At 36.5% G+C, this 23,436-nt stretch overlaps 1 protein-coding gene across 28 annotated transcripts in view; it reads right to left on the bottom strand.

The window, feature by feature from the left end:
- Positions 1 to 23,436, bottom strand: part of DLG1 (discs large MAGUK scaffold protein 1) — a 278,145-nt gene that overhangs the window by 133,860 nt on the left and 120,849 nt on the right. For 2 of the 28 annotated variants that reach the window (XM_033213150.1, XM_033213151.1), the window contains exon 1: positions 20,461 to 20,758. The exons of the other annotated variants lie outside the window; for them this stretch is intronic. In XM_033213150.1, coding sequence (XP_033069041.1) covers positions 20,461 to 20,694 — 234 coding nt within the window. In that variant the 5' untranslated portion in view covers positions 20,695 to 20,758. Of the gene's footprint in view, positions 1 to 20,460; positions 20,759 to 23,436 lie in introns of those variants that run through there. 28 annotated transcript variants of the gene reach the window in all.

Below are 23,436 nucleotides of genomic sequence, written 5' to 3'. Positions count from 1 at the left end.
TGGTGTGTGTGTGGTGTTTTGTCTCAAAGAAGCATGGGTCCGGCACAAATAAGCCCACCCCACTAGGAACTACGTTAAAAAGTTTCAAGAAAAGAAAAAACGGGAGAGGCAGAATTTATATTTAAAAAGTTTGTAATAAGTCAGAAAGTTATGTTGAAAAATTGTCTGCAAACGTCACAAAAAAGTTATAAAAAAATTTTACGCAAAAAATGTTGTATAATTTAAAAGTAGTAAGGCCCCCTAAGTACTATCGAAAAAACAGTTTATGTGCAAGGTGTATAAGAAACTTAAAATATACCTTTGGTAAAAAGATTATAAAGAGGCCTAAGAATGTGGATTTTTACCTACATTAAAAGGTTAAAAAATTATTGTTTTAAAAGTTTAAGCAAGTTTTAAAACGTTAATTGTAAAGAAAATTCTGTGTGTAAACATATTAGCTAAAGTTAAACAGGTATCATTCAGTTTTTTCTGTGAACTGAACATTAAGTAAAAATGCAACAGGTTTTTCTTAAAGCATCAACCTGCTGTTTAACAAAAATTATAAAAGGTTAAAAAGAGTCCATAAAATCTTACCTTATGGTCAAACATGAAAAATTGGACAGATATATCTACAAGGTTTTATTAAAATTAAGTTTAACATTAATAACACACTAATACAAAGGTAAAATTTCGCTTATCTGGTATAAAAATCATACAAGAAGCATTATTAAATATCAAATGGTGTTTAGCTTTCTTTGGTCTAAAAACTAATAAAGACAGGTGCTAAAGGAAACATTCATTTTACTAGAGGATCACAGAAGTTAAAGACTTAAACTTTGGCAATTAAGACAGCATACCAATATGCAAATGCCTGGTTAAAACAGATCAAATATTCCATCTGCACGTTAAACAAAAGCAATTGCTATGCTTGTGCACATGGTAGGCCAGAGGCCCTGATAAGGTGGTCCTCCAGTCGACCAGGCGTGGGCCGCATGGTAGCTCTTTTCCAGGATTCTACAGCCTGGAGTAATAAGTCATGCCAAGCTCTCTCTGCTATATCCCAAAGTCCCTGCGGGTCAGCCCCCGAGGGCCATCCAGTTTCCATCTCCCAGCACTAAGTTCACTTCGTGTCTCTCACAGCAGGGAGGAGACTTAGCATTCCTTGGAGACCTGAAGGGATGCAGTGAGCTTAAGAATGTTCAAGAGCTTATCAATCAGTCAGCCCTTGTTCATCCCCGAGCAGATGTGTGGTGGTATTGTGGTGGACCTTTACTGGGCACTCTGCCAAATAACTAGAGTGACACTTGTGCTTTAGTCCATTTGGCTATCCCTTTCACCCCGGCACTTCATCAACCAAAGGGAGAAGAAAAAAAAAAAAAAAGACATTGTAAAGTGAGAGAAGCCCCTTACATGTCTTTCAACTCTCACATCTATTTAGATGCAACTGGAGACCTGCAAGGAATACCAGATCAATTTAAAGCTTAAAATCAAAGAGTTACAGGATTTAAGTCAGTATTTTGGTAGATGACAGTCAATAAAAATGTAAATTAAACTACATCTATTACAACCAACAGCAACAAGCTTTTCACGAGTTAAAAAGAAAAACTCAAGTTGGCTCCAGCCCTGAGGCAACATGACCTGACAAAACTCTTTACACTCTATGTGCCAGAAATAAAAAAAATGGCAGTTGGAGTTTTAACCCAGACTGCAGGGCCCTGGCCAAGGCCAGTGGCCTGTCTCTCAAAACAACTAGACAGGGTTTCCAAAGGCTGGCCCCCATGTCCAAGGGCCCTGGCAGCAACGGCCCTGTTAGCACAAGAAGCAGATAAGCTAACTCTTAGGCAAAACCTAAACCTAAAGTCCCCCCATGCTGTGGTGATTTTAATAAATACGAAAGGACACCATTAGCTAATGAATGCTAGACTAACTAGATACCAAAGCTTGCTCTGTGAAAATCCTCGCATAACCACCGAAGTTTGCAACACCCTAAACCCCACCACCTTGCTCCTGGTATCAGAGAGCCCAGTTAAACGTAACTGTGTAAAAGCACTGGACTCAGTTTATTCTAGTGGGCCCAACCTCCGAGACCATCCTTACACATCGTAGACTGGGAGCTGTACGGGGATGGCAGCAGCTTCGCCAACCCCTGCAAAGTGACTCTGAAGACGACGCCTGGAAGCTGACTGGTCCACGCACAGCCGAAGCATGAGGAAACTCATTGCGGGACTCATTTTCCTTACAATTTGGACTTGTACAGTAAGGACTTCGACTGACCTTCCTCAGACTGAGGGCTGTTCCCAGTACATACATGAAGTCACTGAGGCAGGACAAAAGATTGCTACAGTCCTACTATTTTATGGTTATTATAAGTGTACCAGGACTCTAAAAACACACTTGTTTGTATAATGCTATTCTATCCAAGGTATGTAGCTCAGGAAATAACCAACCTGATGCGTGTTATGACCCATTTTAAGCCTCCCATGACCACAGAAAAGTAAAATTAAGGACTGGTCCTTTTCTAGGCGACACAAGTAAAGTAACAGCTAGGACAGAAGAAAGGGGGGTCTCTAAGCATATAACCCTAAAATTTAATGCTTGTGCCACTATCAATCACAATCGGCATAAAATAAGATGCAGTTCTTTAAATTAAAAAAGAAAAAAAAAGGTTACACGGCAGGAAATTAAGTGTATCTGCCATGAATTAAGCTCATGTGCAAATGTGTGTAATTACTGGTCTTGTGTCATCTAGACTACTTTAAAAAAGGATGAAAAAAATCCTACTTAGCTCCAAAAAGGAGAAGGCAGCCCCTCCTGTACCAGTGGAAGCTGCAACCCCTTGAAATTAATAATTACAAATCCCTTAAACCCAAGACAGAAAAAAAGGAGAACACATATCTCTGGGCATCAATAGGAAAAGACTAGGTCCTACAGTAACTATCTTAGTAAAAGAGGAGGTTCATAAACTCTCTCCGCAACCAGTATTTCAGACTTTCTATAATAAACTAAATGTGCCAGTACCAGAGACGCCAGGAAAAATCAGAAATTTGTTTTTGCAATTAGCCGAGCATGTAGCCCAGTCTCTAAATGTCACTTCATGTTATGTTTGTAAAAAAACTGTAATAAGAGATCAATGGCCATAAGAAGGCCAAGAATTAGTGCCTACAGACCCAGTTCCTGATGAATTCCTGGTCCAAAAAAAAAAAAAAAAAATCACCCTGATCATCTTTAAGTTCTAAGAGTCTCAATTATTGGACAATATCACATAGCTAGAAAAAGGAAAACATTCACTCATTCTGTAAGATGACTTAGTTGTCTGGGGCAAAAACTGTATAATGGTACTGCAAAAAACAAAACAAAACAAAACAAACAACAACAACAACAAAAACAGTTAGATGGTGGAGTTCCAATCACACAGACAGAGATCCATTCAGTACATTTCCAAGGTCGCAGACTGTCTGGGTCCGCCCACAATTCCACTGGGACTGCACTAACCCCCACCGGGTTATACTAAATATGTAGCTATAGAGCCTACGCTAAGCTGCCTGACCAGTGGACAGTGTTTTGTTTTTTCTAAGACCACCAGATCGGGCGCAAAGGAACCAGCGACTAGGCAAGGGTAGGAGCAAAACTGCAAGTTTATTTTGGTCACCTAGCTTCAGGGGAAGAAGGTGGGTAAGGAGAGGTCTGTCGGCCTCCGGCAAATGAGGCCCACAGAGTTCCCCGTGCTGCTCTCAGACGGAGTTCCGACAGTCCCAACCGCAGTGGGGAAGCTGGGAAGTCCGCGCGTGGCACTCGTCCGGAGCGGCTTTTCTGGGAGTGGGAGGGCGATAGGCGGGGCACGGGCGTGTCCGGGGGCGTTCCGCAGGTGCGACCAGGTAAATCTTGGTCTCTTCAGATTGACGTCACCTGGCGCATGCCCAGTTGGTCTGCACCTTCCCGGGCGTTGGCTGCATTTTCGCGCGCGTGGGAAAAGTTGGGGGATGAAGAACCCGGAAGTGCGCCATCTTGCCTCCGTTCGTCCAAACAGACAGGTAGTTGTGTTGTTGGCACTATTAAACCATGTTTCTTCCTACTGCCCATAAAAACAGGTGAACTCCTGGGCTTCCCTGTCAATGCTTCCCGTGGAAAACGAAGCATAGCCATAAGTAACCGAAAAGATGATGAATGATCTCCTACAAAATTATATAGTACTACAGGCCTGCCACTTAGACACAAGATGGCTCATGGGGATACTGGACCTCCATTTACATGCTCAACCGAATCATACGGTTACAAGCTGTTTTAGAAATCATCACTAATAAACCGGTCAAGCCTTGACTATTCCGGCCCGGCAAGAAACTCAGATAAGAAATGCTATCTATCAAAATAGACTGGCTCTCGACTACTTGCTAGCAGCTAAAAGAGAGGTCTATAAGACATTTAACTTTACTAATTCCTGTCTACATATAATCAAAGGCAAGTAAAGATATAGTTAAAAATATGACAAAACTGACACATGTGCCCATACAAGTGTAGCACGAATTCGACCCTGAAGCCATGTTTAAAAATTAGTTTCTAGCACTAGGAGGATTTAAAACTCTTGTAATAAAAGTTATAATAGTAATAAGAACCTGCTTACTGCTCCCTTGTTTGCTATGTGTACTTCTTCAAATGATAAAAAACTTCATTGCTACCTTAGCTCACCAAAATGCTTCAGCACAAGTGTACTATGTAAATCACTATCAATCTATTGCACAAAAAGACATCAGTAGCAAAAATAAGAGAACTCCCACTAATAAAAAGTGAGAGTCTCAAAGGGGGGAAATGAGGAAAGAGAGAGACCCTCTCACATTGTTTGACATTGTTTTAGACTCAGTACCTGTTTTAAGAAGAAACAAGGAAGTGAAGCAAAAGACAGGCAGCCCGGCGTCAGCCCCACCCGGGCCTGGGCCTGCCTGGCCTAAACCAGTAGTTAAGAATCAACTCATAACTTAGAAACCGATGTTATTCATAGATTCCAGACATTGTATAGTAGAACACTGTGAAACTCCCTGCCCTGTTCTGTTTCTCTCTGATTATCAGTGCATGAAACCCCTGTCACGTGTCCCCTAGATTGCTCAATCAATCACGACCCTTTCATGTGAAATCTTTAGTGTTGTGAGCCCTTAAAAGGGACAAAAAGTGTGCACTCGGGGAGCTCGGATTTTAAGGCAGTAGCCTGCTGACGCTCCCAGCTGAATAAAGCCCTTCCTTCTACAACGTGGTGTCTGAGAGGTTTTCTCTGCGCTTCGTCCTGCTACAATATTAGATCTGGTAATAGGATGCTTTGGGCACAGCTTTTAGAGCATGGTAAAACTCTGGGGAGCTGTATAAGATTCTAAATTAGAAAATGTCAAACTTAAGATTTTAATACAAATAACGAGGCAGCAATATACAGTAACCATTATATTTCAGTTATTACTGAAAATAATTCAGTATAGCATTTTAAACTTGAAAAATCTTATATAACTATTTCATTAGACAGAGACTGTTATGCCATCATCCTTGTCCTGCTCCATCTGTATCACTCAATAAAATCAGATCTAGAGTTTTTCTGTTGTTGTTTTAAAAAAAAATCTTGGCCATGTGACTATCAACGGTCTCAGTTGTTTCTATCCATAGCAACACCATGGAATCATTAGCCTCTGCGGCTGCCTTCAGAGACTTGTTTCCATGGCAACAGAGGCTATGATATTAACACTGTCACAAGGAACACTGCAGAAAATTGTGAATTTCTATAAAATTGGATACATTGTACTTATTTTAAAGTACCTTTTAAAAACCAGTATCAAATGGATGGCTATCTGAAAAATACGTTTAAAGTGGTTTTCAGAGATTCTTAATTTTCTCTACAGCTTTACATTTTACATTTAAGATCTTAAAATTATAAAACTAGCATTTAAAACACAGATTCATAAAGTGATCAGAACACTCATTACATACAGCCATGTGCATCTGCTCTGCATATCCACATTTATGACCGTGTACCGCCCTCCCTCACTTCGATTCATTGAAAAATAAATATACACTGCACGAGCCTACTACTTTTATTAAAACCCTTTCTGCTTAAGGCAGCTCAAGTGGTTTTTATTACGTGCATATGAATCCTGACTAATACAGGAAGAAACAGAAGGGACAATTAGGAGTCTACTGTAATAATCCAGCTGAAAGGTTATTGGTGGCTTAAACTGAATGGTGGTAATGGACATATGAGTAGTCAAATCAAGATACATTTTCAATACAGAGTTGGTACATCTTGGTGACTGATGGGAAGTGTGGAGTGAGGAAGGCCTATTAACACTCACAATAGCCACTAAAAATCACCTTTTATACAACAGTTCGACTCAGGCATAAAAGAGTTGCAAGGCTATCTAATTATATTTAAAACCATTTTCTCACTAAATAATTTATTAAAATGACTTTCATAGCATAAGATGCAACTCCAAAGACAATAAATGAACATACTATCTGATAACTAATAATGCTTATATTTCACATTAACGTGTTATATGAATGGAGTAAACTGACCTAAGAATATACACAAAGATTCACTACCGTATTTTTTTAATTTAACTTTTAAGTTCAGGGGTACATGTGCAAGTTTGTTACATAGGTAAACCTGTGTCACTGGGATTTGTTGTACACATTATTTCATCACCCACATATTAAGAATAGTACCCATTTAGTTATTTTTCCTGATCTTCTCCCTCCTCCTACCGTCCACCCTCAGACAGGGCCCAGTGTGTATTGTTCCCCTCTACGCGTCCACGTGTTCTCATCACTGAGCTCCCACTTATAAGTGAGAACATGCGGTATTTCATTTTTTGTTCCTGCATTAGTTTGCTAACGATAATGCCTCCAGCTCCATCCATGTTTCTGCAAAGGACATGATCTCATTCATTTTTATTGCTGCATAGTATTCCACGGTGTGTATGTGCCACATTTTCTTTATCCAGTCTACCACTGATGGGCATCTAGGTTGACTGCATGTCTTTGCTACTGTGAATAGTGCTGCAGTTAACCTATGTCTTCATGTCTTTATAATAGAACAATTTATATTCCTTTGAGTAGATACCCAGTAACAGGATTGCTGGGTTGAATGGTATTTCTGTTTTTAGGTCTTTGAGGAACCACCATGTTGTTTTCCATAATGTTTGAACTAATTTACACTCCCACCAACAGAGTATAAGTGTTCCTCTTTCTCCACAAACTTGCCAGCATCTGTTGTTTTGATTTTTTAGTAGTAGCCACTCTGAATGGTGTGAGATGGTATCTCGTTGTGGTTTTTATTTGCATTTCTCTAATGATCAGTGACGTTAAGCCTTTTTTCATGATTGTTGGCCACACTTTTGAAAAGTGTGTTTATGTCCTTTACTCACTTTTAATGGGACTGTTTTTCTCTTGTAAATTTCTTTAAGTTCCTTATAGATGCTGGATATTAGACCTTTTTCAGATGCATAGTTTGCAAAAATTTTCTTCCATTCTGTAGGTTATCTGTTCACTCTGTTGACAGCTTCCTTTGCTGTGCAGAAGCTCTTTAATTAAATCCCATTTGTCAATTTTTGCTTTTGTTGCAATTGCTTTTCGTGTCTTCACCATGAAATCCTTGCCTGTTCCTATATCCAGAATGGTACTGCCTGGGTTGTCGTCTTAGGTTGTCTTATAGCTTTGGGTTTTACATTTAAGTCTTTATCTTGAGTTAATTTTTGTACACATACTTCCATATTTTTAGAGAAAATGAGATATATGAATTAGCAAATCTGTTGGTACCAATATCTTAGATGGCAAGGAAAAGTACCAACTGTCATGTCACTACGGGTTAGTCAGGATCTTAGTTTGGTTTTGTATGGCATAATTAATATTCTTAATCTAAGTTCTTTGGTTCTTTGTTGAAAGATGTATTATGCTGTAATGTGGCATGTTTCTCTGATTAAATGTCAAAGAAGTTATTTAAAAGTAAGAGAGAAACTAAAAAAAACAAAACTGCAAGCCTTTTGCATGTTTATAGGAGGGTAAAATACAGCACAGTAGATTTATAAAAACTCTGCTTAGGAATTACTGTACTCAACAGGGGTCCAGTACCTTCTGAAAAAGGTGATTTTTACGGTTTAAATCTGCTTTTTTTTTTTTTTTTTTTAATTCAAATGCCCTTTTGCCCTGTCACTGCAAACAGGTATCTTCCACATAAGCCGGTATAGTCGAAAACCAACAATATGTCATTTGAACCAGCTTCATATGACTTCCAAGTCATAACTATCTCAGAAGCAAACACTTAAAAAACTAAACGCATTTTTAAACAAATCACTAAGGGTATTAAAATGTAAATCATTAAATTTAAAACAAAACAGGTAAATAGGAAAACACATCTAGCAATTAATTCTGTTACAGAAACATGAGTACAAGTATGTTAGTACAGACAGAGATCAATTTAACCGGCACTCTAAAATGACTTGGGCAATAGATTGGGTAGTACAGACAGATCATCTAGTCCATGAATCTATCTCTACTTGTGAGATTCATAATATTCAGTTAAGGTTTCTTATCCCTTTATTATGAAAAGACAGTATTCTATCAGCATTCAGATGACAATCCTGTCTTAGTAAAGGATGGGCCAAACACTAAAAATTTAAAGTAAACAGAGACCTAAAACTTAAAGATATGGTTACATAATTGACAAATGGGGATGAAATTACCATTTGCAATATGTTTACCTGATTTTTATCAGAATGTGGCTAGAGAAATAAGCACAACCAGACTTCATGACTAATAATCTAAAACGGGCCCTTAATGCTTCCCAGTAATCAGATTTGCCTTGTATTATTCATCCTCTACAAGTCCCTAATGATTCACGTCCCTGTTACCACTCTCTCGAGTTGTCTTCTTCTATTTCCGCCACACAAATACACACATTTTCTATTGTTTCTTTCCTTTATTTTTCCTCCAGAATACCATATACACTCACACGTCACATATCAACATTTTGGTCAATGATGGTCCCCATGTACAAAATTATAATGGAGGTGAAAAATTCCTACTGCCTAGTGATGTCACAGCAATTGTAATGTTGCAGTATAATGTATTACATTTGTGGTGATGCTGGTGTAAACAATATACTTCACTGCCAGTCGCACAGAAGTGTAATACATATAATTATGTATGGTACATAAAACTTCAGAATAATTAACAACTATTTTACTGGTTTGCATATTATACTGTACTTTTCATCTTCTGTATATTTATTATATACAAAAATAGACACTGTATTCCCATTAAGTGACATGTGACTGTGTTTTGGGTAATTATATTTATTATGTCTTTTTCTACTTTAATGTAAGAGCAGATTTCTGTGCTGTTCACTCCTATATGCTCAGTGTCTAGAAAAGTACACATAGGAAGTGTTTAATATCTATCCGTTGAATGCATAAAACCATGTGACTGTCAAAAGAGATCAATTTAATCAGCACTCTAAAATGACTTGGGCAATAGATGGGATAGGTACAGTCTTCCTTCCCCCACCCACTTTCATGCGATATACAGAGCAGACATTGCTAAAAGGTTCTTTCTGTGTTTCTGGGCAGCCACCACCCATGAGAAGGTGTTCAAGATGTTTTGCAGTTTGATAACCTTAGAAGTTTCAAAATGTAAAAAATTGCCAGTTTCATGTTGTTCTCTAGCAGTAACTAATTGCCTAATAACGTCCCATTTGAAAATAAACATGTCTTAGTCAAGCATGTTTGCTTAAAATATTTTCATCTCTTTTCTATTCAAACTGCATTAGGAAGTACAACTTCTCACTGAGGACTCGTATTTAAAATCCATGGTGCCCTTCCTCTGAGGTTCCACTAATCTCAGCTGGTGTCCTTTGTTCCCCTACAGGTAGCTACTTCTGTAAATTACTCTCGATTTTACCTTGGCATTCCCATTTTGCCTTTTCAGTTCTCCAATATTAATCTAACCAATCCCATGTATTATATTTTTCCTGTTAAAATAGTTGCTGTGGTGTCTGTTTTCCTGGCTGCACCCTATTAAAGTTACCAACCCTCTAGCTAAAACATGGTTTCTTCTCCGTATCTCTAGATTCCTCATTTAAAGGTCAGAATATTTTGTTGAAATGAAAATGGTGGTGGTGGTGGTGGATAAAAGGGTAGTGATAAAGATGATGATGACCTTACTGATGTAATGTATTATAAGTGCTTTGCACATGTTGTCTCATTTAATTCTCATTAAATTTTGATGTAGCTAAGCATTCCCATTTTCTGCAGATGAGGAAACAGACTCAGTATTGAGGTAATTTGCCCAAGGTGGCACAGGCGATATGGCAGAATATAAATGTAAATCCAGGTCACCATCCTCTAAAGACAGTACACTTACCTAGTACACTTTACTTATCTCTTTAAAATAGTTCAAAAAGAGTTTTATTTTGTCTTTACTGTTATCACGATATTTTACTGTAAAGACAACATATATTACCTGTAAAAAGAAAGAAATACTCCATCAATCCTTAGATCAGGGGTTAGCAAACATTTTTGTACACAACAAAAAAAAAAGCAGCTTTATGGACCATGCAGTAATTGTTGCAACTATCCAACACCGCCATTGTAGTTCAAAAGGAGCCATACACAATGCACAAACAGGCATGGCTGTGTTCCAAGAAAACTTTATTTGCAAGGCAGGGCGTGGTGGTTCATGCCTGTAATAATCCCAGCACTTCGGAGGCCGAGGCAGGTGGATCACATGAGGGCAGTAGTTCAAAACCAGCCTGGCCAACATGGCAAAACCCAACTAGTCAGGTAGGGTGGTGCACATCTGTAATCCCAGCTACTTGGGAGGCTGGGGCCTAAGAATCGCTTGAACCCGGGAGGTGGAGCTTGCAATGGGCTGAGATCATGCCATTGCACTCCAGCCTGGGCGCCACAGTGAGACTCTGTCTCAAAAACAAAACAAAACAAAACAAACTTTATTTACAAAAACAGGTGGCAGGCTACATTTGGCCTGCAGATTGTAGCTTGCTGATTCCTGCTTTAGCTGCTTTTAAAAAAGGGGAAAGAAAAGGCTAATTAAGTCAATGAAGAAAACAGAAAATGGCTTTAAGACACCTATGTTAACCTTTAAACTGTAATTGGCTTAATTCTGTTGCAATTCTTTAACACTACGGCTTAAAAACTAGCAATATTATGGCTTAAAAACTAGCAATTATTCTACAATAAAAATAAGCCAACTCCCTCTCCTCCAAAACCATGAAAGCGACAATTTAAAAAACAAGTAAACAAGATATACATATGGAAATTTCAAGTTTCACCTATAGTTCTTTAAAATACTTTTAATTAAAAAGTCTATATAATAAAGCTGTGCTCTTACAACTGAAAAAATTTTGATTTTGCCTCTATACTGAATATAGCCTTCCAATTTGGAAAAAAAGTGATTAAAATGATATGATTTTTTGTTCTCTCTTTTCTTCGTTCTCCCTTCAAAATCCTGCTGTGGTACTTAGTTTGGCTAAAACAATTAACTCTTAAGATGGATACATGTCTTCTTTGTTTTCCCTCTATCTTATAAAATACTTCTCAACTGATTTCTTTCCAAATGTATAACCCTTTGATACATCAGATCATCCCACCAAGATTAGTCAGATTTATATATGGATAAATGAGGGTGGGATCTGTTTTAATTTAAAAAGGTTATAATCTCCAATTCTTTTTCTCAGAACAACAAAACAACAAAAATTGTAAAGCAATCATTTTGGTTCCATTCTGTCACAGCTGTAACTTCTTCACTTTTCAAAGCTGCTTGAGTCCGTAAGTCAGAGGTTTGATTTCACAGATACTGAAAATACTGTTCAGAAATGCAACCAAACTGGGGCTGAAAGGAAAAAGAATGGACAGAAAGTGCTCCTGTTACCAAGTGCGGAGGGAAAAACCTTTAAATGCATGCCTGGAGGGGCTTGCGTTGTGTTTAGGCTTCTACAAGAATCCCACTGCTCCAGGTGTCACTGCCAGTTGGTTTGTATTTGCATATGCCTGTAAAATGACCACATCAGTTGGTTTAAAATTTTCTTTAAAAGGTGGTAATTGTAGGCTACTGTTCTCTACACAGTCTGAACAACTATTTTTACCTTTATCAAAATTCTAAACTTTGCTATAAAAATGGAGGGCTGAAAACATTATCTAAATAATAGTGCCAGGAAGTACAAGGAATAATTTAAGAAAATTTCTTTAAAGAAATTGATACTAAGTAAAATTTTCACGATAAAAATTTAAGTTCTTCAGATATGTAAGAGTATAAATGCTTCACAATTTTTTCACAGAAGGATTTGAATTACTTCTGAAATTCACAACTTTACAAAATCCAGTTAACATAGACTTGCTAGTTTTTAAGCCACAGTGTTACATAAAAATGGCTTGGGAAATTTACAGTGATCCAATATTACTTAGAAGTTCCAAACTTCCACTTAGCCAACAGCAGATTAAATAAAAATTAACACCTGTATAACATCTGTTTATTCATTCAACAAATATTTATCAAGTGTATTTGCCATGCTAGGCTCTGGGGACACCAAGGGAAAAAAACCACACACCTTGTAGCACCAGCTCTTGTGAAACTTATGGTTTAGTGGCTGACATTAAACAAAATCATTATCCAAATGACTACTGAATAAGAGCTGTGATAAGAGGTATGAAGTACAATTCTCATGCAAACAAACACCACTTGAAAATACAGGAGAAAAATGTTGCTCAGGCTGACTTGCCCTGATCCCATGAGCATGTTCAGTCACTTTTCAGCACTGTTATTAACACATTATTTTAAAGGTTAGCTTTAAAACGTGTCTGAATATATTAAGAATATATAAATTATAGTCTGTGAAACTTCTTTCTTTTTGCCTATCTATCCTTGACAGAAAGGCCATCTAAACAATCAAGACACTATACAGAAGCTACAAAGATGAATACAACACATTTCCTAACTATAAAGACCTTATATCATAAATTTCAAATGTCTTCAAGTTAAGCCAATCTACGTTAAGATACCAATTTTATAGTTTTTAATAGACTTTATATATTTTTAGAGCAGTTTTAGCTCCCATATGCCCCCTGCTCACACATACACATAAACTACCCATTATCAACATCCCTGCATTGGAATGGTATATTTGTCACAATCAATAAGCCCACAATGACACATCACGAAGTTCATAATTTACATTAGCGTTGACTGTGGGGGCTGGATATTCTACGGGTTTTGACACGTGTTTAATGACGTTTCCACCATTATAGTATCATACAGAATAGCTTTACTGTCCTAAAAATCCTCTGTGCTCTATCATTCATCCCTCTCCCCTAACCCCTAGCAACCACTGATCTTTTTATTGTTTCCATAGTTTTGCCTTTTCCAGGATGTCATCTAGTTGGAAACAAAGGGTGTGTATCCTTTTCAGGTTGGCTTTTTTCACCTGGTAATACTCATTTAAGGTTCCTCCATGTCTTTTCATGGCTTGATAGCTCATTTCTTTTAGTGCTGAATCACATTCCATTGTCTGACTATACCACACTTTATCCATTCATATACTGAGGAACGTTTTGGTTGCTTCTAGGTTTTGGCAATTATGAACATAGCTGTTATAAACATCTCTGTACAGGTTTCTGTGTGGACGTAAGCTTTCAGTTCATTTGGGTAACTACCAAGGAGTACAACTGCTGGATCGTATGGTCAATTTTGTCATTTAAAAAAGCTTATATAACCATTGTAATCAACAACTTTTTGTTTAATCTTCATCTCTATGCTTTTCTAGAGTGTCCTATCGTACAAATGATAAAAATTTTATTTTTATTTTTTATATGTATTTTTATTTATTGTACAAATGATAAATGTGTTTAAACAGTTTAAGAACCAATTTTTGAGTCAGTACATGTAGGTGCACTGTAAAGGTTTCCAGAAAAATAGAAACATAAAATAGATCCTACAACATTTTCTGTGTGAAAGGGGGAACAAATGATTTCCAAGTCTGAGTTATCGTACTAATTTCACAAAGTTAGCAGCCTTTTGAGTAGAAAATTAAGAAACAAATGTGTCTGCCAAGAGTCAGCATCTCACAATCAGTACAACAGCATTTCTATCCTAACTGTGAATGTTTGGTTAGTCAATACCAAAGGAGACGATTTCCACCAATTTCCCTGGAAAATAACCTATCAGTCAGAGTCAGCAGTTTCAAAGCAGTTTAAGAAGACTGCCTACCTCCCCTGCCCTGTATGTAGTCTACGTTTAGTACAAAGGCACTACACTCATGAACACGAACAATTCCACTCCTTGGAGATGAAGAAAAAAAATATTTTATCAAAACACAATTACCATTACACATGAGGCAAAATGAATGTAATAATGTATTGATAAAACGGTTAGGTCAATTAATCTAGGATGGTCCAAGATGGAGATGTCTTGGTGTGAAATTCAGATCTGTTGCCTGGTGGGAATAGTCAGAAAATAAATGGTTGTAACAGAGTGACCCCATATTCCTCTATTTACTTGGGAAGTCTGTATTTATGCCTGTTGTCTCACTTTAATTATTAATGGTTCCCTCTTTTCATTAAGGTATCCTAGTTTGGTCTGAGTTATATAGTTATCCCAGTTTTGAGGAAATTGAATGGTTTCTCTTCTCTTCTCTCCCTACCTCATTTCCTTGTGTGTATGTCTTCTCAGAGGGCAAGTAAGAATCATCAGCTAGAGAACTATTACAATGCTAAATAAAGTGTGATGCAGGCTGCACAGAAAGTCTAAGGGAAAAGATAAACCATCTGCTTTGGCCCTCCTTAGCACAAGTTCGTATGTCCCTGTCTTTTCACTCATTCATCAAGTATTTTCTGGTTATCTACAATGTGCCAGCCACTGTCACAGAAACTGAGGACACAACAATAAACAAAACAGAAAAACCCCACCCACAGGGAGCTAACAGTCTGCCAAGTAAAAAGACAGATAAAAAATTTATGATAATGAAGAATCAGGTGAGAAGACAGAGCAATGTCTGGAGTGAAGGGGTTCTACCTTAGAGGAAGCAAAGAATATTAACAAGAGAGAAATTAGATGTCTACTGCTGTAGTTCAGGCAACAAATTATTGAATCAGTAGTTGCAGAGGTGTTGAAAAGTGGCCAGATCATAAATATATCTTGAATATAAAGCCAATAGGATTTGGTATTAGACTGGATATGGAGCAAAGAAAAAAGGAATACAAGATAATGTTAAGGGTTTTTGTCTTCAGCATATTAGTGAATGGCATACTGAATAAAGAAGATTGAGACGAATAAAACTAGAAATTCCTTTTTTAATATGTTACCTTTCAGATGCTTAACCGAAGTGGAAATACCGAGTAGAAAGTTAGACATCAAAGTCTAATGTACAGGGATTAACTCCGGAATAAAGATAGAAATATTGATGGTATTTAAGGGCATAGGACTAGATAAGATCACCTGAAATGTGAGTATAAAAAGAGAGTTCAAAGACAGAGCCCTGAGACATCTGAACAGTTAGCAGCAGGAAAAAGGAGGATACTACAAAGGAAAATGAGGCCGGTAGAATATTAAAAGAGCAGTACTATCCACAAGTCAAAGGAGAAAAAAAGAATTTAGAAGAGGGAGTAATCAATTGTGTTAACAGTTGTTGTAGGGTCAAGTAAAACGAACATTGAGAACTGGCCATTGGATTTGATAATCTACACTCATACAAAGTGGGTTTTTTGGCTGGTTGTTTTAATGAAAGATATTATAGCAGGGGTATATCCTGATGGGACTTACAGAGGCAAGTCTAGGGGCAGTACAGAGGCAAGATAGATGATGCAGTGAAGAGAGAAGGGGATTTTGGAAGTTCTTGAACAACCAAAGGGACTAAGATCTAGTACAGAAGTGAATGGGTGAGCTTCAGGCACACAGACAGTTCATTTATTTTAACAGGCTGGAACACAGAGCAAGATGATTTATCTGAGAATAAGAGCAGGAATTAGGTATTAGAAGTTTCATGTGCAGTCTGCGAGTTGGTATAGAGAAGGCAGAGCTGCAATCTGGATGGTTTGTACTTTTTGTGGTGACTGAGGCTAAAAGGGATGTAGGATCTAAAAATAGTCCTAATGATATGTTTCGGGGATGTTTAGGGGAGCTTGGTAAGAAGTGGATAATCACTTAAATTTAGTCATCTACATGTGACTGGTTTTTACCAATTTGTAGAAGGGAATGCTAGGAGGGGAGGAAAGGTCAAAAACCTGGTAGTCTCATCAAGAATTTGAAAGGCTCTTTGGGGCACCTCCCTTAAACCCTGTAACTAAAGGTGTTGAGATCTCTGGTTCTTAAAAAAAGTGGACGGCTTGTACTTACAAGTTAACTTCATCAGTCAACAATATTTACTGAATGTTTGAATGTACTGCACTATCTGAGGTGCTATAATTCCTAATAATCTATATCTGAATTTGTTCATATACTATTAGAGTTAAATGATATAAAAATAACAGGTGCACCTAACTCTAATGTAGCACTTACTATGTGCCAGATGCTGTTCCAAGTACTTTATTAATATATACATTAAATGATTTGGTAGAAGTGACTCAATGACACTGATACTGTTATTATTATCTCCCGGACAATATATCCAATGCATAGCTCTAAAAATTAAATCCTCTTTAACTCAGAAGGCACCTGTTTAGGACAAACAATATTTTTTAAGTATACAAATTAGCCTAAATATTTTTCCACACAGTTACTTGAACAATGTTTTCCTGTATTTTTAACTTAGGACAGGGTTTTTCCTCTAAGCAGATTATTCAACTCAGCTAATATTTACTCTTTAAGAAAATTTTACTATTCTATTTCAATTCTGACAAGTTATGCCTGTTCCATGTTTCTAAGAATAGAGCTCTGCTGCTCTTAGCTTAATTTGGCATGTTAATTGCTTTTTTTGAGGGGTGGGGGAGCTTTCTGAATATGTATAATGATCTTATATGTCGAGATTTTCAAGTAGTCCAAAATGTATGAATAGTTGCTATACACACATTCAAAATGACCGAACACTTCACAGCTATTTAAAGTTCGTAAGATTACTACTGTCATTAATAAATGTTGATATCACTAAGTAAATGAAACTTTTCACCTAGGTGTTAATCAAGTAAAGTCTAGAAGTACTGCACTGGAGTTCTTTAAAACTCTGCTGAATATAAAAACTGGTCCCAGATTGGAACAGGACTGCGTATGCTAAGCAGGACGGGGCAGATTATTAAGTGGTCCTAAACACAAGAATACTCGGAGGGATGCTGAGGGTGAGGAACCAAGGAGGGCTTCGCAACGCACAGAGAACTTTTCCTATATTAAATGGTTTGAAATTAAGGACAAAAACACTATGAAGCCTCAAACAGAAAAAGTTTCACCAATGTAATTCATAAGAAACTCATTTTAATTTAACATTAAAAAACAAAAAAGCCCCTCAAAAAACTCACAAGGTAAAATGAGATAAAATCAAATGATAAAACTTAGAGGCAGTCTGTAAGCTATTTGGTTATCACTATTGAGTGGGGACTGAAAGGGGTGAGGAAATCAGGGGCATTCGGGAAGTGTGACTGGAGGATAATATGAAGAATGGAGGGGAAGCAAAGGCTGTGGAAAAGGAGATGCGCTGCTGGGAAAAACCAGACACTTGTGAGGGAAGAGAGAAGATCCAACCAATATAGGTACTCAAGAGGTATCAGATTAGGCTGTCATGTTTTGGAAGGCCAGGAGATAACATTCCAGGTGAATGGAATAAACATTCATCAATTCTATAAGCATTTCTTAATACCAACTCCATGCCAGACCCTAACTGAGGAGCTAGGGGTCTTGCAAAAGTTTATAATCACTCAGCTTCCTCATCATTCAAAAACATTAATGACTTCCTACTGAGTTCCAGGTATCCTAGTAGAACATGGCACACAATCTTAGTCATGAACATGAATGCCTCCAGCAGACAAGCAATTTAAATGAATCTATAAAGTACAGGTTCTTTTTATGTACTGTGGTATATTTACGGGGATATTAAACCAGATAATTTTTATACTATATTTGGGGGGGATACTAAACCAGATAATTTTCATACTAATAGAACTTGACTTATAACAACTCTCCAATCTGCAAAAAGTATCATGTGGCTTAGTCATAAGGAATTAGATTCAAAGGTAATCTTTCTATCAAATCTTAAAAAGAGTATTTTTGACACCAGTGAAATAAGAGACCTCGGTTATTTACCAATCACAGTAAAAATCACCCTATTATATTCAAAGGTATATATTATATGCTCAAAGTATGAAATTTCAATCTACATGAAAGTATGAAATTTCAATCTACATTGTTTCTAACAATAAATCCCTTGGTGCTGCAAAAGAAAGCTGCCAGCCAGGAGTCAGTAAGTGAAATTTAAAAAAATATTCTAGCATCAACTAAGATCCAATTATATCTAAAGTTATTTTCCAGTCCTATTATAACCTGTAAAATGAACTCGTTATAAAAAAAAAATTAGATATATAAACTATCCAATGTATCAGTTATAAAAATGTATAAAATGAAAAACAAAATGTGGGTACTCCAGTGCAAGAAAAACAGAAGCTAAAACCTCTACCCTAATACCTGTATTTCTAGAAATAAAATAGAAAGGTAATGAAAAAGACAAGATGAGAATCAGGAAAGAGGTCTGAAAGAAATAAAAACTATTAATAACTCACATATTAGCATGCAGGAGTACTCTGAACCAAAGTGGGTAAGGGGATAACATTTAAAATGGCTTTGTAGAACTGATCAGCAAATAGAGGTCATGACTATTTTAGCGCAATGATAGCAACGTTTTGCTCCAACTCCCAAGTAACTATAATGTAATTCTGTGGTTTCAACAGCTTATACATGAACTACTTTTCCTGTCTTTTCATTTGCATGCTTTTAATAAACTGAGTGACAAATATATCAATGCTAGTGTTATCTGTGTATACATATATAGAAGGGTGTATATTTACATAAACCATATATATATAAAAAGTTTTAAAGATATCTTTCTTGTTGACAATGGAAAATACCATGTAGTATTATCTACAATGAGTAACATTGTCAACCTTTAGTCTTTGCATCCTTTTGTGATATATATAATTGTAGTCAAAATAAGGTTAGTAAAATTCGTGGGGCAGTATTCAATTTAAGAGTTAAATCAGTGGTTGCCCATTCAATAAGTTTTGATTGTAACTTAACCTCAATGCCTACATAATGACTCCCCCTTCCTAGGTAATTCCATTTCTCCCAAATATTTAAGAAAAACAAGCAGAATTTCTTACTTAAGAAAGCTGATGTTATTTTAAATCCACACTTTTAAAAGACAATTATTCTAGTAACCAAAAACAGTAAAGAAATTTATAAAAAATATATAAAGAAATATAGAACTGTTGACAGTTATAGTTTATATTTATTGTGCTGCTTCTATTATTTTCTTTAAAAGATAGCTTTAAGGGAATTTATTTTAAAAGGTCCTAAGGAATGTGTGTGTATGTATTTTCTTAATTTAAATATCACTGATGTCAGAGGACAAATGCATTCTCAACTTGTTTTTAAATTAGACAATTTCTCATCCTTTTATTTTTACTAAAGTTGAACTGACTGCTTGAAAATATTTAGAAATATGAGTATTTCCCCAAACCACTCCGTACCAAACAATAGGTATCAAACAATTATTAATTTTTCTTTATTTTTCCTCCTATAGACAATAGCTCATTTCCTCAAAAAGTGGTGTTACGTGATTTTTTAAAAATTTTGAGACTTTTAGTATTTGTTCATCTCTTTAAATTGTGATTTTAATATGTGAAAAAATATTCCATGACTGTGTAATTGTACAAGTTCACTAATTTCAAATTAAGCTAGATAAATAATATTTACAAAAAAGGATTCATTAAATTCCTTGAATAAGCCATAATATAGCTAAGATGTAAGTATATATAATACTAGCCAATTATTAAATTGAATCTATTATTAAAACACTGAAAAATGAAAATATTTCAAAGTATCTTCTGTTTCTTTACTATAATAGTCTCCCTAAGGTTATCTAATAACATACAAAAACTAAACAAACCAGCATTTTCTTTGGTCAGACATCATACTCTACAGCATTTAGCACAGTCTAAAAAGGAGATGAGCATTATTAACTCACATTTTAATTTATGTATCAATGGGTTTATATTTTTAGAAAAGTCATTCAATTGAATCTGAGGCTATTTTGTTTGGTATTACATAAGAACATAAGGAAAAATATTTCTTGTTCCCCCTTTTGTGCTAAAGACCTGCACGGATGGCCAGAAAACATACATTTCTACACATCCAAGGTTTCAAGCCATAAGACTATTTTTAAAATAAAAACTCTATATTAAGACATTTTTACAAAGCAAATGTAAACAGAAATAGATTGAAAATAATTTCAACAAGTGGTGTTACCTGGGTGGAGCTGGTGGCTACCGAGATGCAGTCAATAAAGCTGTGTCTTCGAGTGAAAAATGCAACTATCTGCTGCCAGCGTGAAGGTTCTGGCTCAGCCTGCAGTTCATCTGACGAGCCCTTTTTTGCCCAGTGTTTCTGCTTTGGGCCTGCTGAGCCATGGCTAGAGCTAGTATTGCCTCCTCGACTGCCGCGAGAGTATAGAAGTGTGTTGTTTCCGAAAATGTAATTCATCTCTGCAGCCCTGCAGGTGGTTGCCAAGCAGGCTTACTTCTCTACCAGCTGCTGAGTGGTGAATGATCGGTAAAAACTGCAGCTAGAATTACAGCAGCATCACTTGTAGATCAGTGAAAATAAAAACCTTGAGAAATGATGCTCATTTTCTCAGCGATTTCTTCCTATGAAAGAGCTCGTATCTTCCCTCTGTACCTGTTAGCTGTATGATGGCTGAGTTTATTTTTGCAGACAAAAAAGACGACATAAGGTGGATTTCTTTCTCATGATTATTTTTTCACCAGCGTCTGCAGGAACCAAAAGCTGTTCTTTTGTTAGCTGATAACTAGATGGACTGAAATCCAGGAAGTGAGGTCGATTAGCAGGTAAAGAAGGATGCTATAAACACTGGACTACCAAGACCCTGTGGGGTGCCTGATTTAAAGCACTGGGTGGAAAAACCCTGGATTACCAAGTTTCAACCACAGTCTGTAGTAAAACCCAATGGCACCTTCGATGCTTATATAAATTATAAATATGAACTGAATTAAAACACAAGAGGATTCTCTCTGCAAATAGTTCTGACTGTTTAAATGATTTCACTAAAAGAATCTTTGTCATTCATATCCAAATTTCTACACCAGGCAGGATCTTACACATCATCTGGCACTGGCTCTAAGTTGTTCAAAGGTGCTGCCTACGTTAAACTCTGAATATCTAATGACAGCGCTTCATTACAAATGGATTTTCCTTTATCATTTTATGTAATGTATTGGCTTTTAATGATTAATAACTGAGTCTCAAGGTAGATTAATTACTAAAACAAATATTTTGCTTCTGGAACTTTTATGATAAAAAAGAACTTTCAAGAAATTATCAGAATCATCTCTCTAGTATTTTATAAACATTCAGATTACAAGGTCATAAATTTCTAAAAATGAAAAAGAACGCTGGTAAATTTTTTGTTTTATAATCAGTGAAATGTGTTTTATCCAACTCTACATAAATACTACTCTGGTTCACCAAATACTATTACTTGATTGCTAAAGGAACATATTCTAACATCTAACATCTACATTAACATAATAGTTCGCCTGAGAATTGCCTGGGGCGCTAGTTACATATGCAGATTGGTGTATCCTCTCCCCACCAAAACGTTAGGGGCAGGGGGAACCTGGGAATTTTTATGTTTAAAATGCTTCCCAAGTGACTCCTAAGTAACTTCAAGTTTGAGCATCACAAACTCCCAAGTAAGCCCTCTTAACACTGTGCTATATTAGTAAATATTACAACAATGGTCATTTTAAAACAATATGTGAACAAAAACACTACTTAATAATTTACTATTGGTTGAATAATTCAATTTTTAAGTTAATAAGAGCATGTCGTAAGTCCCAACCTCAGCCACGGAATTTTTTCAGATGTGGACTGAATGTAGACTGACAAAATCTTGCTTGTCTATGTGCTTACCAGCACCAACTAGATGCAGCCTTTTGTCAAACTACAACCTTGAGGTCCACTGCAAATCTTGACTCAGCAAGAAAATATGCTAATGCTATCTCTATGATACCTCTGCTAAGATGTGAACCTGTGCTCAGTAAGGGTGGAGAGCCATGTGGGACTCTTGAGGGTAAGATATTTTGTGACAGATTATACTAGAAAGTATGCTGCTTCTTCCCAAGGACTGTGCAGGCAGTAGCTGACAACTTGTGGCCCCAGACAGAGTGATCCTATCTAATTCGGAGTAGGAGAATATAAGAAAACACTAAGGGCGGACAGGTAACTAATAATACTCTTGTGAAGGAAAAAATGAAACCTCCTGGAAAAAAATTCAAGTTTTATTATGGACCAGGTACCTACTAAATACCTGATTAGTGTGGTTTATACAAATGCTACGGTAATTGGTCTGGCCCTAAAATATGTGCCTTGATCCATGTCTGATGAAAACCTTAAGAAAAGGGGAGGAGAAAACCCGAGAACTGACATGAGCTCTGCTATTCTGAATTAGTACGGATGAAGATCAGGAATACAACTCTTGAATGCGAATCTCCTACCTCAAACTGTAAACAGTACTAACAGACATACAGTAGTAGGCTCTTAGTGTATATGTATTTAGCCTACAGAGCCAAAGAACTTAGGGGTACAATCTAAAGTTGACAGATCACTGCCCCCCATATTTCCCCAATGTACAGGGAAGAAATACTTCTCAATGTGAATTTCCTATCCAAATCCATTCACATCAAGAAAACAACTTCAAGTTTTGAGAAAGGCTTCTTTATGAAAATGTCCTGTTACATGACCTACAAAAATCTAGAACACCTCATCCATTGGACAGCAGTCAGTATATGCACACATAAAATCTACACCTAAATCACAAGAGGGGTTTCCCATAAGATTAGACTGGGAGGTGGAAGGCAACCAACTGTTCTTTGCTTTAGAATATCCTCTCTCATTACATAGCAGAGATGAAAGATAAAACTCCATTAAAATCAAATTTAAGTTCATTAAAGAAAAACCAAGAAAACCTATTTACAACAATGGATTAAAAGATGGTATGCAATCTAAACTACCAAAAGCAATCACTATTAACATTTTAATATGACATACAAAGAATATTCTTTTTTCTGTAATGTTTTTTCTTTTTCAGAGTGATAATATAATCTATAGAATTCTAGCCTAAACAATAGGAGAAAGCTTAATTTAGTAAACTAAATATGATTAGTCCAGTGGATTACTATGTAATTCAAAACATGATTATGAAAC

The sequence above is a fragment of the Trachypithecus francoisi genome, unplaced genomic scaffold (genome assembly GCF_009764315.1).
Source record: "Trachypithecus francoisi isolate TF-2019V2 unplaced genomic scaffold, Tfra_2.0 Lachesis_group0, whole genome shotgun sequence".
In the NCBI taxonomy this organism is placed as follows: Eukaryota; Metazoa; Chordata; class Mammalia; order Primates; family Cercopithecidae; genus Trachypithecus; species Trachypithecus francoisi.
Note: the sequence above shows the minus strand (reverse complement) of the source record. Positions and strands in the feature narration are given on the sequence as shown.